Source organism: Molothrus ater, chromosome 9 (assembly GCF_012460135.2).
Source record: "Molothrus ater isolate BHLD 08-10-18 breed brown headed cowbird chromosome 9, BPBGC_Mater_1.1, whole genome shotgun sequence".
NCBI lineage: Eukaryota > Metazoa > Chordata > Aves > Passeriformes > Icteridae > Molothrus > Molothrus ater.
Window position 1 is genome coordinate 21,252,640 of NC_050486.2, and position 15,364 is coordinate 21,268,003.

Genomic DNA, 15,364 nt, shown 5'->3' on the forward strand with positions numbered 1-15,364 from the left:
TCTGCAGACCTTCCTGCGGGTGCGAGCGAACCGGCAGACCCGGCTGAACGGTGAGTGCGGCCCCCATCGCGCCTGCCCCTCCGGAGAAGTTTCTAGAGTTGGGCCGAGTTGTGTGGCACCCCCGTGTCCCCCGCACCGCGGGCCAGGAGCCGCCACCAGCCCCGCCGGAGTCTCGATTTGTCGGGAGGGCGCAGGGGGCATTCGGGTGAAGCCCTCCGCGCTCAGCCTCGGCTCCCCCAGCCGGGATCCCCCAGCCGGTGTAAAGCAGGCCCCAAAGCCGTGTTTTCTGTGCGGGGCCCGGCTGCTGAGCTTTCACAGCTCACATGGCTGAATCTTGCAGTAAACTTTTAGGAAGCCTGAGCGTCATCTGACGTCATGGTTTGTTTTGTTTGGGTTTTTTTTCCTCTCAAACCCGCAGTTGCTGGTGTGGTATTTTTATTGTTGTATCTGCAGATGCTCCTAACAAGTAAACAACTGTTTCTAGTGGACAGTGGCCTGGTATTTAAAAACCAAATCAGACATAGTTTCAGAGAAAGGAAGCCCATCCCTCTGCTTTGAAATTGGAAAGAGAAGCTGAAAGGAAACTTTTTTTATTAGAGCTGAAGAAGTTGAAACTTTTCTCAAAGTTTAGAGGTCAGAACTTACCATGTACACAATAACAATGTTCTGTCTCATCTGGTTTTGTGCTGCTTTTAGCTAGTTTAGTATGTAATATTTAGTCAGAATTTTATTATTTAGGTTAATAGGAGGCTCATTAATATCGAGCTTCCTGATGTGATAGTTCACTATAACACCTCTGATGAGCATTTGGAGTTTATTTAGAAGAAGATCTGCTTGAACAAAATAACAAAAAGGTTTAGAGTGTGTTGATAGAAAACACTTTGCTTGAATTTGAAGCCCTCCATGTTTAGCATAGTCTTAAGCAAATAGAAGCTACTGATCCAGAACTTTGATAAGTTATACATAGGTGAATTCAGAGCTAGCCTTAGGATTTTTAAATATCAACCCAGAGGGCCAAAAAACTGCAAACTCCAGAAAGTCTGTTAAGCTGTAGAACAAAGAAAGGAGTTGCCTTGCACCAGGCAGGTGACAGGTAACTGCTGGCAGGTGCTCACTCTGCACTCCAGGATGAGTGCAGGGAGCTGCCAGTGCTGACAGACACATAGTTCAGATGGCCCAGATACACGAGGTGCTGCTCTGTGGGGACTTGTTTTGTGTGACCGAGGTCTCTGGGGTCAAGGATGTCACACTGTTCCTTTATCATAGTTGGATAGCTAGGGCTAAGCTCTCTCCTTCCACCTTTTTTCAGGCCAGCAATTAAGGTGCAGTCACTTTATTTTAAATATTTTTTTTAAGTCTGAGCCAGACTTGTGAAATTCTTGGTGTTGTGGAGTCCTTCAGCGTGAGACAAAGCTCTCGGTGAGAGCGTGCTCAGCTGAACTGGCTCAGTATTGCTTCGTGCTTTTGTCTCTGTCCCAAAGCAGGGCTGCAGCACAGTCTGGGTAGACTGTGATCTCCTTTTGGGAGCTCTTCTGGATGTTTTTGTGAACCTGTGCTCATTTAAAGGGAGGCAGGTAGTTTTGTACAGCATTTGCATTGTTTTTGCTGGACGTTTTACTCTTCTTTATGTACCTTTTGTGGTACAGCCATATCCTAAATGAAAGAATATATGTGCTGCCCTTATAGTGCTGGGGTTTCCTGTCTGTTCTCTTCTTCACCCTGAGATGAAGAGGGTCCAGATGTCCGGGAGCTGGATGCAGAAATTCAGGTGAATTGCTTTGGGTCCCAAAGAAGGTCAGATTAGATCAGGACTAGTTCCTTCTGAACTTAGCTTTTTGTGACTGATTACTGCTGTTCCCAGAACATACCTGTGGTGATGTCTGGTCCAGTCTGCACCCAGCCACATGGTTGGGTGGATTCTTCTGCTCCTTTCTCTGCATGTGTCTTTAAATTTGTACTTCTGAACACTGGCTGCTTTCTAGTTTCTTCCTCCACATTTGTTTGTACTGAAATAATTGCAGTATTTGTAAGCTATGCCACCTTATTGTTGAGTAATTTGAGCAGTAATGCTTTAGATGGAGAACACTGGAGTGCTTTAGAGAAAAAAACCTCTTAATTATCTATCTCTCGTGTTTTAATGAGCTTCTAATCAATCATGCAACTTTAGTTTCCTAATCCTGATTATTTTACATGAACAGAAGTTGTGTAGGACTTGTCCAAGGACAACTGACTCTTTGTTTCATATTCTCATTGACACACTGCAGAAACTTAAGATATAGCAAATGCAGTCTGTCAAATAAAAATCTATTTCATTTGTTTTATGATGTTTTATGTGTACTTTTCAATACTGTTGTAACCAGTTTATCTTGGTGTTTCTGTCAGGCATTTATGAGCTGAGTTCCAGAAGCACTTCTGGAAACTCCTCCCATAAAAAGGACTCAAAGTGTTTGCTCTTCTTTCACATTGTCCTTGACTCTAATCTTGGCTGCCCAGGCTGTTTGTGACTTAGTCTTGTTTGGACCTTGATGTTTTCCATCCTGTTGTGTTCATTTGGGAATGTGCAAAAAGAGCTAAGGGAAGAGAAGGTAGAGAGGGAAATGTCTTCTGTTGGCCTGGCCACAACATGATTAGGTCCTGATAGCAACATGGTTCACATGTACCTGACTGGCCAGAATTTTAATTCTGTAAGTCAAGCCTGTGACTTAAATTGAGCTGTAAGTAAGGCAAATGCATTTTCAAGCTCAGGAGCAGGAGATTAATGTTCTGTCTGTTAGGCTCTTGGTTGAGTGTTTGTATCACAACTTCCCTGTCAGCCTCAGTGAGTTAATCCTGCACCTCTCACCTGTGCTAAACTCACTTTCCAGAGGTTGTGTCCTTGTGAACCCAGGCATATGAGGTGCTGGTTCCTGATGAATCTGTGTGACAAAGGAAGCATTTCTTTCATTTGCCTTATTTCCAGTGTTGCCAAACTGGAAACTTTAAGCCACCCTGTAAATTGATGCTTGTGGAGTTTAGCAGTGCAGAGCAGGTTAGGTAGTCATTCAAAATTAAAGGCACAAAGTTTGGCTTAGTGTATCAGAACATGGGTTCAGCAGGTTAAGTAGGTGCCAACCTCAGAGAATAGTGTCAGATTGAAGGTTGCTGAAAATCATCTGTGTGGAACTTTGACCATGCAAATCTGAAAGCTGCACTGAAATCCTTTTGTGAATCTGGCCCTTAATGTTCATTTTCGGGCAGATGAGCAGCAAATTGTACTTAAGGTCTGAAACTGATTCCTTCTTGACCATCTGTTTTCTTGCTTTTGCTTTTTCTTGAGATGGCTTTTTGTGCTCTGCCACTACTGCTGTTGTTCCCTTGCATCAGATACTGTGGACGAGTTTGATCATTCACAAGAGCTTTCTGTGATAGATCTAACAAAAGTAGGTATAGCCACTCCTCAGGACTCCTGCAGTAGATTTGCAGAGAACAGGTGCTAGCTCTTGTGCTTGAATATCTTTGGTGTAAGTTTAGGGTTGTTCCCAAAGTTCTCAGGTGAGTTGTGAAGCAGGTCCTTACAAAGCTCCATTTGCACCTCCCTGACAAGGTGATTCCAGTTTTGGTGGTTACCCCCAGCCTGTCTCTCCAAACAGACCGTGCAGTTTGTTGAACCACCAGCGCCATGTCCTGTGCTTTTGTAGCTGATGGGTGGGGGAGGAATAAAGCTGGATGATTTTCACTGGAAAGGAGACAAAAATCCTTCCACTTAATTTGATTGGCCTGCCATTGCAGGAGCTGCTAATGATGTCTGCATAGGACTCAGGGGACCACTCAAACTGGTGGAGGGAACCATAAGAGATATTGCTAGTAACTTAATCATGGCCTTTGATGCTGCAGGAGAGGTTGGTGCAATGTCCACTGCTAGATGCCATGTAAGAGCACTTCTGAGGTAATTAGTGCTGTGTCCTGAAGGTGAATTTTTGCTTGGGGAGGGGAGTACCAGTGAAAACTAAAATCCATTAGCTTTTCTCACAGGAAGTTTGGCTGGACTAGAGAGTAACATGATCTTTAGGCATTAATAAGGTTCAGCCTTGATGAGGAGAGCCCATTGTTGGAAAACATCCTCAGTCTCTTCTGGCGAATAAGGCAGCAGCGGCGGCTTGGCTTCTTGTCTCTGCGCCTTGGGAAGGCAGGGACCAGTGTTCCCTCAGCAGCAGAGGCTTTGGCTCCTTCTCTAGTGCAAGCAGCCTCTCACCTTGCGCAGTCCCATATTAGAGAACTACATATCAGTGAAGGGAAGAGCAATTCCATAGCCAGCACAGCTCCTAGGTTAAGTCAGAGACCATAGCTGAGAGCCCCTGCCCTTGCAGAGGATCCCAGTTCTTGCTCCCCTGTGTGTGCCACTTTCTCATTCATCTGCTATGGTGACTTAAACTCCCTGGGTGCCTGATGGTTTCATGTAATCTGAAGGAGAACATGCACTTGCAGCAGGAGCAATGTATAGGGTAATGTACATCTTTAAAAGTGAGGCCTCAGAGGTGCTGGAAGCCCTCTGATAGCCTAATAATAATTATTAATGCTAATAAAAACTAGTGAACTTCTCACCTCCTGGCAGAAGGTTGGAATAATAACTATGGAATCTTTGTTCAGTCAGAGGTAAGAATGGGTCAGGCTTGTGCAAAAACCTCCTTCCCTGAGTTCTGTCCTCTTTGTACATCCAGTCCTCAACTGGCTGCATTTTTATCTTCCTGAATTATAGGAGGGAGGGAATGACTTTCTTTTTTTTCCCCTCTCTCCATGCTCCTGCGACAGGAGCGAGGGAGAGAGGGATTAGTGAGCTAATTAGAAATGATCGCATCTATCAACACTAATTAGCAATCCTGTGGTCTCACTTGCGTGTTCTTTTGAGCTGCTCCCCTTCGGGACAGCGGCACAATCAGCCCCTGCCTTTGGGGCCGCTCCGTCCCCGCCGCGCTGATTGGAAGTGATGGCCGGGCTGCGTGTGTCGGGCAGGGACAGCGCCGCTCGGATCTGCTTTCCAGGCTGCTCCCTCCCCGTTCCTCCTGTCACCAGGGGCACCCTTGGCCTCCGTGGGCACGACGCTGCCACTGCTAATGACCAGAGAATGAAAATGGCAGGGGGATTTGTTTTCAACACCTCTTTCCTCCGGTGGCTTTTTCACTTGTGGCATTGCAACTCAAAGGGATGCTGCTCTGCAGAGCTAAATGAACCAAGATAGGGGCTGGCTGCTGAGTCTGGTGTAGAGCTGGAGCAGAGTGAGGTTCTCTTCCCAGGTCTGCTCTAACATTTCAGGGGCAGATGAGGTGCTTGTTCTGGCAAAATGGTCCCAACAATTTATCTGTAGAAGTTCCAAAGTAAGTTGTCTTCCTTTTGTCACTGCTACAGTGCATGGATTGGAGGATGGCAGTAAAAAACCCCTAAAAATACTAATAAATTCACCAGGCAGACTGCTCTAACTGAATTGTTTGGCCATGGGGAGTCCTACCAGAATAATTAAACTGCTCCTTCCCTGCATTTCCCTGTTAAAAACATGATGAGGTGAGAGAAATTTGTGTCTGTGATCAGGATAGAGGAGGCTTTGTTTCTGTGTTTCTCTCCAGATGGGTGTTTGCTGAGGAATGCTCAAGTCATGTCTGATTCCAGCCTCCTTCCATATTTTTTGCTGGCTCTACAGAGCTAGTGAGGCAAGGAAAGAGCACCGTAAACTTAAATGAAAGAGCCATGCTGAAGGATATAGGTATGCACTAAACCAGAACTTCAGAAATCTCTTGGGCACTGAAGTACAAGCCAGAAAGAGCGTGGCTTAACTCTGCCTAAATGAGAGGGTTGTGGAACTGTCAGCGTGGTGTACCCAGCACAAGAGAGGGTTGTGGAGCTTCAGCAAATAAAATTCAGAGAAACTATGAAAGCTGTGTTTATTGAGAGTCTGTGTTGTTCAAAGTGCCAGATATCAAAAACATTTTTGTTTTGGTCTCAAGTTGCTGTCTCTTATTCTAGGAATGTCACATTTACAGAATCCTTTCCAGCATGTGTGGAGTGGACATGTATTTTCAGGGAGTTTTCACACATATCTGTTCCAATGAGGAAAAACAATGCCCACTGATTAATTTGAAGCTTTCTTAGTGCTGGAGCATGAGAGAGTATAGGGGATGATGAAGACTCCGCAATTGTGGGAAAGTATATTCTAACCCAGAGAGTCCTGAGTCCAGGGAAGCCAACAAGAAAGTCCTGAAGGAGGCCTTTCTGGTCTATGCTGATGTGTTCAGCTGAAACTTTATAATTGACTTGATGTGTGTGCTCTAAACTAATGCACTTGAGAAAACCATCAACAGAAACTTGCCTGTACACTGGTCCTTTCCATCCTGGCATTCCAGAAGCTTTCTGTGACTTGCTGGCTGCAGGGAGCTGTTGATCCCACAGTGTTCAGGCATGAAGGCTCTCAGAGCCTGCTGCAGTGCTCACAATGTCAGTAACGATTTCTGGCTAATGCAGCTTTTTGGTGGTGTCATCTCTCATTATCACATGGGCTTTCCTTGGGCTTTTACTTGTCTCTCATTCAGAATTTTGACCTTCCTTATTAATTAAACAGTGACTTTCCTGCAGCCAGTGATTGAGTTATTCAGTAATACCTGCCTAAAGCTATCATAATAAAAGACAGAAGTTCTTTTTAATGCAAATGATTTGGTTCCAGATGTTTTGATCACATTAAATGATGGCTCAAATTAACCAGCTATTGGATTAAGCAACAGGCTACCTTGGCTGCTTTTTCCAATCATCATGATTCCTAACATGTTTGTTTCCCAGAGCTTGCTCTCAAGAAGGCAGCGTAGCCCCTAGTTTTGTTGAAATAAAAACAGTAGAGAGACAGAAGCTATCTAGCATAGGTCCTGTATTTTTCGTAGCAAATCTCTTTCCTTCCCATAAATATTGCCTGCTGCCAAGATGGTGCTCTGACTTGTTTGTAGTGGTCTGAGAAGGAGTTTTTCAGGGTGTACAGGAGGCTTTGTGGTCCTGGAAGTGATTGTTAAATACCTTGTCCAAGGCTATCACATTCTAAGCAAGTTCTTGTAGAGGGAATAGACATGTTAATGGAAGGAGACCTCAGACTTAAAAGGCAAAATTCAAAACAGGGTTCAGTGGCTTGATCACTCAACTTTGAAAACAATTTCAGGTTTCCAAGGCAAAGATTTTAACCATTCTAATAACTTACCACGGGATGTGTAGCAGATATTCTTCTAGATGTTAAATTGTGAATAGCTGCCTCTGTGGAATCAGAGTGCTGAGCTACAGGTTACAGATTTCCTTTGGAAAGTGCCAAGTAACAGTCTCTGTACTGTTCGTAGAGGTCAGAATTGGGAGTTACAATGGGATTTTCCACTGAAATCTTACCATTTTTGCCCAGGTTTTATTATTTGGAGCTGAGCCAAGACTGGACCTACAAACTTGACATGTCTTCCTTTTTTTGTTTCTTTTCTTTCCCTGGTTTCTCCATGCAGCTCGGATTGGAAAAATGAAACGGAGGAAGCAAGACGAAGGGCAGGTATGTCCCCTCTGCAGCCGGCCTCTGTCAGGATCCGAGGAGGAGATGAGTAGGCATGTGGAACAATGCCTTGCAAAGGTAGAGGCGCAACAGGATCACCAGCTGCCATTCCCTTCTCCCTACTCCCAGCTCTGTCTGTAGTTGTCCTAATGTGGGGCAAAAACTAACATTGCTGAACTTGCAGGCAATGCTAACTGTCTCCCTAAGATCTGTAGTCACTTCTTTGTCTGGGAAGATGGATTCTTCTGGATTTTTTCTGTTCTGTTGCATTAGCAACTTTTTACTTCATGCACTGTTCTGCTATTATGGAAGTGTAATTTGTAGATTTTAAAGGTGGAGCTATTGAAATTTATGAACCTTTTGTAGGACTTCAGGCATCCTATGTAGCACAGGAAGAACAGTTCGTTCTGATCTGTGCCTTTGACAGCATTACAATTGTTTGTTGGGTTCTTTTGTAGCAGACTGGGATTTTTAAAGGTTGCATGATCGTCTTACTCCAGGGAAGTGCATTTAAGCAGAACCGTTCTCTTGCTGTTCATCCCAAAGACAGCAAGGAAGGAGAAACAAGCCCCAGGGGAGGGAGAGAGTTTTGTCATAGGGCTTTTTGTTCATGTTTCTCAGGAAAAACCTTCAATAGAGGACTTGTTGCCTCGAGAGGTACATAGTATACAGAGAGGTGTATTTTGATTAGTGTGCCCTGAAACTATGTTACAGAAGAACACTTCTGCTAGGGGTCAGAGGAATGTTCCTCCATGACAGAGGAATTCTGCTTGCAAGGCAGGGGAATGCATGTTGAAGTGAACACCAGCATTGTTGTAGGGACCAGACCTTATATTTCCTTGAGTAAAAATTATGAAACTTTCAACTTGTTTTAATCTTAGATTGTCAAGTTCTTCCAATACCTATTTACTTCTAGTTTAGGTTAGTAGGAACAGGAATGGGAATAGAGGCTGCTGTATGCTCTGTACTTAGCTGTCCTGGGAGCAGCCCAGCTTTTCTTCCCCATCCCACCACGAGTTATGAACCCCAAAGAGCTATTTTGTGCATCTCAACAGTCTGCCCCTGCTTTACCCCATGCAGAGAGAAGGTTCGTGCATGACTGAGGATGACTCTGTGGACATCGAGAACGAGAATGGCAACCGCTTTGAGGAGTACGAGTGGTGCGGGCAGAAGAGGATACGGGCCACTACTCTCCTGGAGGGAGGATTTCGAGGTGCGCCAGTGTTCCAGGGGGACTTGTAAACCATTCTGCTGTGGAAGTTGATCATTACCTATCTTTAAAGTGAGGGACACGGGGATTTCCCTTCCACAAAAGGCAGAATCATCAGCCTTTGCCAGAATGTAAAGTGATTTCAGTTTTTTGTCCCTCTAGAACGATGAGAGTCAAAATTTGTGCAAATCTTTAAGGAAGCGTGGGGTTATTTCTTTCTCAAGGAACGTGGCTGAGGAGGGAATGGGTAGATCATATGGGGAAAATAACATTTTATATCTTACACGTAGTAAGAAATACATGGAAATATGTGAAGAGAGGGAAATAGAAATGAAATTGTAAAAATTCCCAGCCTGGAGTGACGAAAGCTGGTGTATCAGCCTCTGGTGATGTATTGGAGGTGACAGCTAAGTCGCTTTAGCACCTGCATAAAATATTAAAGGGCCAGTTGTGCATTTATCACTCCATCCCTTTTAAGGTTGATAAATGAGAATCCAGGAACCTGCTCTGCACCTCCAGCACTGCAAGCCCTTAGGGCTCTCAGACAAACACATTTTATTTTTCCTCCTTTTTTCTCCTTCCCTAGTGATGGGGAAATCAGTTACCAAGGAGAGAGTGAGTTATGGCAAAATTTGACCTCTTGTGAGCTTTATTGGTGAATGTAATTTTAGCTAGAAACCTGTCCCCTTTCTTACATTCAGCCCTTTGGCCTCAAAGAGGAGGATTTACTAAACTGTTCATTGGCATGAACCTCAGGCACTCATGAGAGTTTCTCACAAGCAATCCACGTAGCGCATGCTTAATGAGAGGAGGAATGCTGGCTCCCTTCGTTCAATAAAGAGGATGGGATGTGATCTCTTCCTATATCAGCTTGGATTTTAATTTAAAATATCTCAAGGGGAAAGGCTACTGCATAAGGGAGTTGGACTTAAAAGCAAGCCATGTGCTCTGCTAAAACCAGGCACTCCTGATCTGCTCTTGCTTTCCTCTGAAATTAAATTGTAGCTGGGTTGTAGCAGAGCAGATGATAAGGAGCAGCTTCTTTGGGCTTTAAAGGACCCCCAGTGAAGCTCATGCTATTACATGCTGTGTCAGTATCCTAACTTTTTTTGTGACTGCATGGAGAGTTGTGTCTGTGCATGATTCCACGTAGAGGCCTGATGAGACCATGCAGGATCTTAAACTATGTTCATGTAGCATAGACACTACGATCTGTAGCAGGGAAGCTTGGGATGTCTGTGTGCCTCTGTTGTTGTCATCACTGCTAGTCCTGGTTAGAAAAAGCTGTTAAGTTCATTTCTTACCTTTTTTTGTGCATGAGTGGTTTCTTCCTTCATCCCCACCAAACACCTGCATTTGAAGAGATCATGCTCTTCCACTTCTTTGGTGTGGACATGGTGCTATCTTCATCTGGTAAATGTTCCCAGTTGCTTTTGAGTTAATTCACTGAAGTGTGATCTGAATCTTCCACATTACCTTGGTCATAATGGAGACTTTCTTTCAAATGAGGCTTCAGGTGGACAATATGTGTGTAATTGCTGTAGTTAGGCTGGGTAAATGTTTTTCCTAACAACTTTCTACCTAGTATTTTGGGATAATCAGACAATATGTACAGGGTACCTACCTACTCTGTGCAAGAAGTTGTAAAATTTGGAAAGCCAGAGCAAAGCTGTAGTGATCTTCTATAGCTGGCTGATTGCATTTATTTTTAATTAAGTTACACTTTTTCATGCTCTCTTTTGTGGCTCTCCTATTGTTGTCTCTGACTGCTGCATTCATGGGTCTCCATCACTCAGGACTGCTATGTGCACTCTCAGGTAACCTTAAGGTGACTGTCTTTCTTCTTTTGCTGCCAGTGTTGGCTCTTGCCAGACAGAATTCTTAATTTACAGCCCTGAAGCACAGCACAACGTTTTGTAGATGCTTTTTAATGCTTAAAACTGCTTTGTCTGGAGTTGGCAAGGCCCTCGTTAACCCCTGTCACCTGAGGCTTTGCATTTGGCTCTGTTCCCTTTGCTGAGAAGTAGCAGTCATGTGGAAATCAAATGTCTTTTATAATGCCAGACAGCCTTTACCAGGCTACAGGGATGTCACCAATGTCTAAAGAGATGACATGGGGAAATACATAAAACCGGAGGGGAAAATAGATGGCCATGTGTCTCATTAATTTCAGTTTTAATGGTGTGTTGCTTTGAGGAGATGTCACAGCTGGGTGAAGGGGGAGCAGGACACTGTGGCCACTGTGTGTTGCACGTAAGTCCATTGGGCAGCATTACAGCAGTGTCTCAAACTTAACACAGATCCTGGCTTTTTTTATCATTTTTGGTTAGGGGACAAAGTTCGTATCACTCTCCACATGAGGAAAATTCTTTGCCAATTATGTAGGAAATGATGACAGATTCTCAGTTGGAGTAAGGTTGAGAGACCTTAGGGTTTTTCTTCCTAAAAACAGAAGCATCAGGGAAATGAGCAACCCTGTTTGGGTTTTCTGGAAGATGGTCTAAAATGTAGAAGCAACCACAAGCTGAAACTCTCACTTGTAAAGTTCCTAGGATGACACTTTCCTGCTTCCAAAGCACTTGCAGGGAGAACTTGCTCTTCTGACCTGACGAGCTGTCTTAAAAGCTGGAAATTATTTGTCTTCTCTGTTGGTGTTACAGCTGCAAGCCCCCAGTCAGGTCTAGTGTGGCAGAGCCATAGCACACCTACTTGGCTGCCACAGCTTGGCATAACTGAGGCAGCAGGTAGAAAGAACAGGCTGTGGCAGCAAGTAGGAATATGACCTGAGAAGTGCAGGGATCAGTGTGTTGTCTCTGAAGTGTTGGGTTTGGTGAAGGATTTCAGACAGGAAATATTTAGTACTTCCAGGTGTCCTCTTGGCTTCTTAAAATTTGCTGTCATTCAATTTGCTTTGCAAAACTGGAAAGATGTAAGGTGTAAATTAAGATTATTGGCAATTATATAGGGTTTGGAGCCATGTTGTTTCAGCAGAGGTCCTGCTTGAAGCAGGGGTTTGTAGGAGAGTTTGTGGTTCTCTTTGGGGGTAGGTGCAGAATAATACCAGCATGAAATACCAAACTCCGTTTCAATCAAGTGTGTACTTCAAAGTGTAAAACTGTACTGATAAAATAATCAGATATTCCCCTGCCTCAGTACAGTGTCACAAGACTAAAATTTCTCTGGAAATGCCTGAACATTCAGTAACTATCTCTCCCCATGTCTCTGAATCATCTCTCTCTGAAGCTCTTTGTTGCACCGGATTATTTCATGCCACCTTTAATGAGTTTCTGTGTTTAGGATGCCAACAAGGCTTCACAAGTGAAAGCGTCAAGTGGCTTCGTCTCTGATGTGGGGTTTGTTGGGGTTTTTTAATGCTCAACATATTTGTAGCAATTCTTCTATTCCAGTCCAGAATGGATGCACGTTACCCTCAGTGTTTACACTGTAAGGTTATCCCTTTAAAGAATTCCTGAGGGAAGTTCAAAAGGTTTTTTTTTTCTTTGAAAGATTCAGTGTCTCTTTTTGTGTGTATGTTTCTTACTTGAAAGAAGGGAAGGGAGGGGGGGAAGTGGAAAAAAAGTGCTTTATCTGAAAAGAATCACATCAGCTTCACACTGATAGAAGCTGCTGTCATCTCTTAAACGGCTTAGCACAGTCAAAAGGCAAGAGGACTTAAAACAGTGTCTTACACAGGGATCGATGGGTGGAACACATAACTCGTAACTGCAAAAAAAAAAGCAGCTCAGGGGGAGAGATAACGGTAATGATTGCATTGAGGGAAGCTTGAGGGAGGCTTGTTCTTTGTAACACAGCTTCAAAGGTGTCTGGACTGGTGCCTAAGCATACTGTCCTGTGAAGTTGCTGCCTCTGTAGGTCTAAGGAAGGCGGGGGGGGTGGGGGATGCTTGCACCCTTCTGTTTCTTAACAGATGGGACAAAGATTAGTAAATGCCAGGTTAGCGGTTCCCTTCTGCTGCCTCAGATTTGAGGAGAGGATTTTGTCCCTTGGTCCCTTTCCGTCCATTCTGGGAGGCAGCTTGCGCAGGAGAGGGGATGGAGCAGAGCAGGGCTGGGGAGCTGGGTGTTGGGTGGGATGTCAGTTTATCGATCGCACCTCAGTCAGGAGAGCTGCGGGCGCAGTGCTCTGAGCACGAGCGGCAGCGTGCTTAATGTGATTGAAAGGCAGTTAAAATGGCGGTGACCTTTTCAGGGGGAATTAGATTGCCTGCCAAGAGTGGTTAGAGGGAGTGATAACGCCAGCTTGAGGAAGCTGTCCAGTCTGCTTCAAAGGGAGAGAGACAGGGAAAGCAAGCTGGCAGCAAGTACCATTTAGCTCACGAACCAAGCGGTCTGATAGAACAGAGATTGCTGTCCTCTTTAGATATGAAAGAATTGAAGAATTGTAGCTAAGTTCTCTCCACCCGCCCCGTCCTCCTCTTCTCCCCTCCAGCTCCCCCACCAAAAAGCCTTCCTCTAGGTGCAGTAGCAAGCGAGTCACCACTGCTCTTCTCAGTTTCTTTTGCTTCAGCAGATCAGTTGCATCAAAAATAACACAAAAGAGAGAAAGACTTAAAAAATGTTAAAATGGCAAGCAGGGCATTTTCAGGGAAGGATACTTTCTAAGAAAGATCAACATGACAAGGATCTGTCTGATAGATTGTGATACTCTTGAAGAAGGAGAAACACACAGGGATTACTTAACTCTGAAGTTTGTCTTTATTTTTCTGGTATTTCTTTTTATTTCTCCATGCAGCCCTTCTCCCAGGCTAGCAAAGGGCTTGGCTCTATTTGCTAATGTCTTACCAAGGGAAAAGAACAGCCCAACTAAGTGTATGCATAGAGGAACTTGGTAAAGCCTTTATAAGCTGTAACAAACTACAGTTATCCTTGGGGGTCCATTTGCATTGGATCTCATGTCGTGTACAATTAGGGCAGCTGCCTGGAAAGTAGGACTGTATTAAAATGCTTAAAAGTTTCTAGCAAATGGCTGAAGTCCTCCCACTGCCAGCTTTCTATCAACACAGAATCAATATATGCTTCAGTTTGAGCTGCAAATGTTGTAGGCCAGCCTTTGTCCAGTGTGGGGTAGTTGTCCCAGAAAGAGCATTGGGGCAGTAGCTGTATTCTCCTCCGATTTGTTCTCCTTCAAAATCCATGCAGCATTAGAATCATTCTTTCATGTGTGAGGTCCTGGCCTACAATCTAAATAGATACTTTTTAGTTCTCCTACCTCAACAACAGGTTTTTGTGATTACAGTGACTTCTTGGATCTGGTAACTGCCTGGCAGGAAGCTCCAAATAGAGAGGGAAAATTCACTTGTGCTTCTCTGTGCAATTTCATGAAAATGGAACTCTACAACAAAACTCTTAAAATCTGTATTTGACAAGTATGTTGAAACTGAAGCATGAAGAAGCACCTTCTCTAGTGTTAAAAAGATAGTAGCACTGGCAACAAACCTTTAAAGTCTTGCTCTGGAATCTCACCTAGTAACCAGCTGTGCCCTCTTTTTCAGATAAAATACAATGAGACATACAGGGAAGCTTCAAGAGGCTAGGAGACTTCCTTTTTTTTGCATGTCAGGAGATCGAGGCTGTATTTAAGGTTATACTGGTAAGAGGGTATAAACTGATCTATTCAAATGCAGCAAAAGCATTTGAGCTGAACAGTAAACGTGTGTCTTCTCTGAAGAGGCTGTGTGGGAAATGGAAGATGTCACTGGCATATTTAGGCCTTTTGGAAGAGTGGTCTAGTAACTAGAATCATCATTGCTGCTGCTGTGTAGATGAGCCAGAATGCATTCTTTTTACCCTGGTAAGCTAAAGCAAACTTCAGCTTGGGTGCAAGAGCAGTCTTTATTAAGAGTACAAGGAATCTATGCTGAAATTCTTAATCTTCCTCCCATTTAGCAAGAGCTCAATTCCATGCATTTCTCTGCCACGTTTCCAGTGTCAGCATCTCTCTCTAAGGTGAATGTGTCTGTACATCTGAGCATCTTTCCCAGCCTCTCAGCCCTTGAATATTAGCCTTTCTATGTTTGGGTTGCTACCTTCTGCTGGTCACTTCTACCTTCTGTAAGCTTCCAAGTGGGCAAGATGTATAAATTCCATGTTTCTCAAGTGCTTAGTCTGTCTCTTATGCCCCTTACAGAGGGCTGCTGAGCCCCAGAGCACTTGTATCCCTTACCTCAGCCCTTGTGTAAAAGTGGTAATCCTGTTAATCCCTCCATTGCAGAAGCACAATAACTTGGATCGGTCTGATGGAGTAGCCCAAGCACTTCTTAACGTTTGCACCTCTCTCCTTTGAGAGCAAGTACTTGCCCATAAGGTAATAGTTGACCTAAAAATGCTAACAAAGTCTGTTTGCATAATGTTAGATACAGTAATCACATGGGCTGCACCTGATTCTTTCTCCGTAGTTTGTGTCTGCATATAGAATTTGAAGGATTCTGTGGTTAATTAATATCTGTTAAGTATTGTCCTGTATATTAATATCATAAGTTGGCTCTAGTGAGCCAGAAAAACAGATTAGAATAGTATGTGATTTAAAAGAAAAAAACCTCTCACCTTATATACAAAAGCCAGCATGACCTGCCATGTAACTGATGTCCAATGTCATGT

General features: G+C 44.0%; 1 protein-coding gene across 3 annotated transcripts in view; it reads left to right on the forward strand.

Annotated features, from left to right (window-relative positions):
- Positions 1-15,364, forward strand: part of RNF220 (ring finger protein 220) — a 210,489-nt gene that overhangs the window by 155,623 nt on the left and 39,502 nt on the right. For 2 of the 3 annotated variants that reach the window (XM_036387777.2, XM_036387779.2), the window contains 3 exons: positions 8-50; positions 7,494-7,615; positions 8,618-8,750. In XM_036387777.2, the coding sequence (XP_036243670.1) occupies positions 8-50; positions 7,494-7,615; positions 8,618-8,750 (298 nt within the window). The remainder of the gene's footprint in view (positions 1-7; positions 51-7,493; positions 7,616-8,617; positions 8,751-15,364) is intronic. The other variant, XM_036387778.2, reaches the window with a different exon arrangement.